General features: G+C 54.5%; 1 protein-coding gene across 1 annotated transcript in view; it reads right to left on the minus strand.

The window, feature by feature from the left end:
• CNPY3 (canopy FGF signaling regulator 3) overlaps positions 1 to 361 on the minus strand; it is a 2,397-nt gene extending 2,036 nt beyond the window's left edge. Inside the window, exon 1 of the mRNA XM_035897076.1 lies at positions 301 to 361. Within this exon, the coding sequence (XP_035752969.1) occupies positions 301 to 361 (61 nt within the window). The remainder of the gene's footprint in view (positions 1 to 300) is intronic.
• Positions 362 to 675: the final 314 nt, after the last annotated feature.

Raw genomic sequence — 675 nt, forward strand, 5'->3', positions numbered from 1 at the left:
AAGGCAGACGGCGCCAGTTCTGCCTGCAGGTTTCCCCAACAGCTCTGCTTCACAGCCACCAAAGCCTCTGCCTCTGCACCACAAGCCGCTCCATTCCTCCTGGAAGAGGATGGGGTCTTTTTGCAACGCAAGCCCCAGCACAGGTCACAGCTCCTCCTCCCGACACCAGCACATCCCACCCAGTAACAGTTCTCCCAGCACCCCAGGGACAAGGGGGCTGTGTTGAGGACTGAGCAGCCAGCAGGGTTTAGTGGGCCAGGTGGCAGGACGAGATGCTGGCTATGGACTGTGTCACAGTACAAGGGGCTGTCGGCTCCAGCAACACCACATGGGGCACTGCCTGCAGCTGAGACCACACCATCAACAGTTTTATAACACAGTGCATGTTTTCTTTTATAAAACTAAAAAAAAGAAACAAAAGCTTTATTTCTTCTGTAACAAAGAATCTGACAGAGCTATAAAACCAGGGAGCAGCAGAAGAGAAACATCTCAGGGGTTTACAAGTGGAAATGTGGAAGGATGGAAGCCAGGCATGGTGTGGCCCTTCCTCCCCTGAAGCCAGGGTCCCGGGAGGCTGGAGAAAGCTTTGTCCTGTGCCACAGGCTCCTGTTTGCTGGGAGCCACGTCTTCTTCAAGCCCTGCTTTGGAAGAAGGGGCAAGCCCCAGCACGGAAGG

The sequence above is a fragment of the Egretta garzetta genome, unplaced genomic scaffold (assembly GCF_000687185.1).
Source record: "Egretta garzetta isolate BGI_Z169 unplaced genomic scaffold, ASM68718v1 scaffold17, whole genome shotgun sequence".
Taxonomy (NCBI): Eukaryota; Metazoa; Chordata; class Aves; order Pelecaniformes; family Ardeidae; genus Egretta; species Egretta garzetta.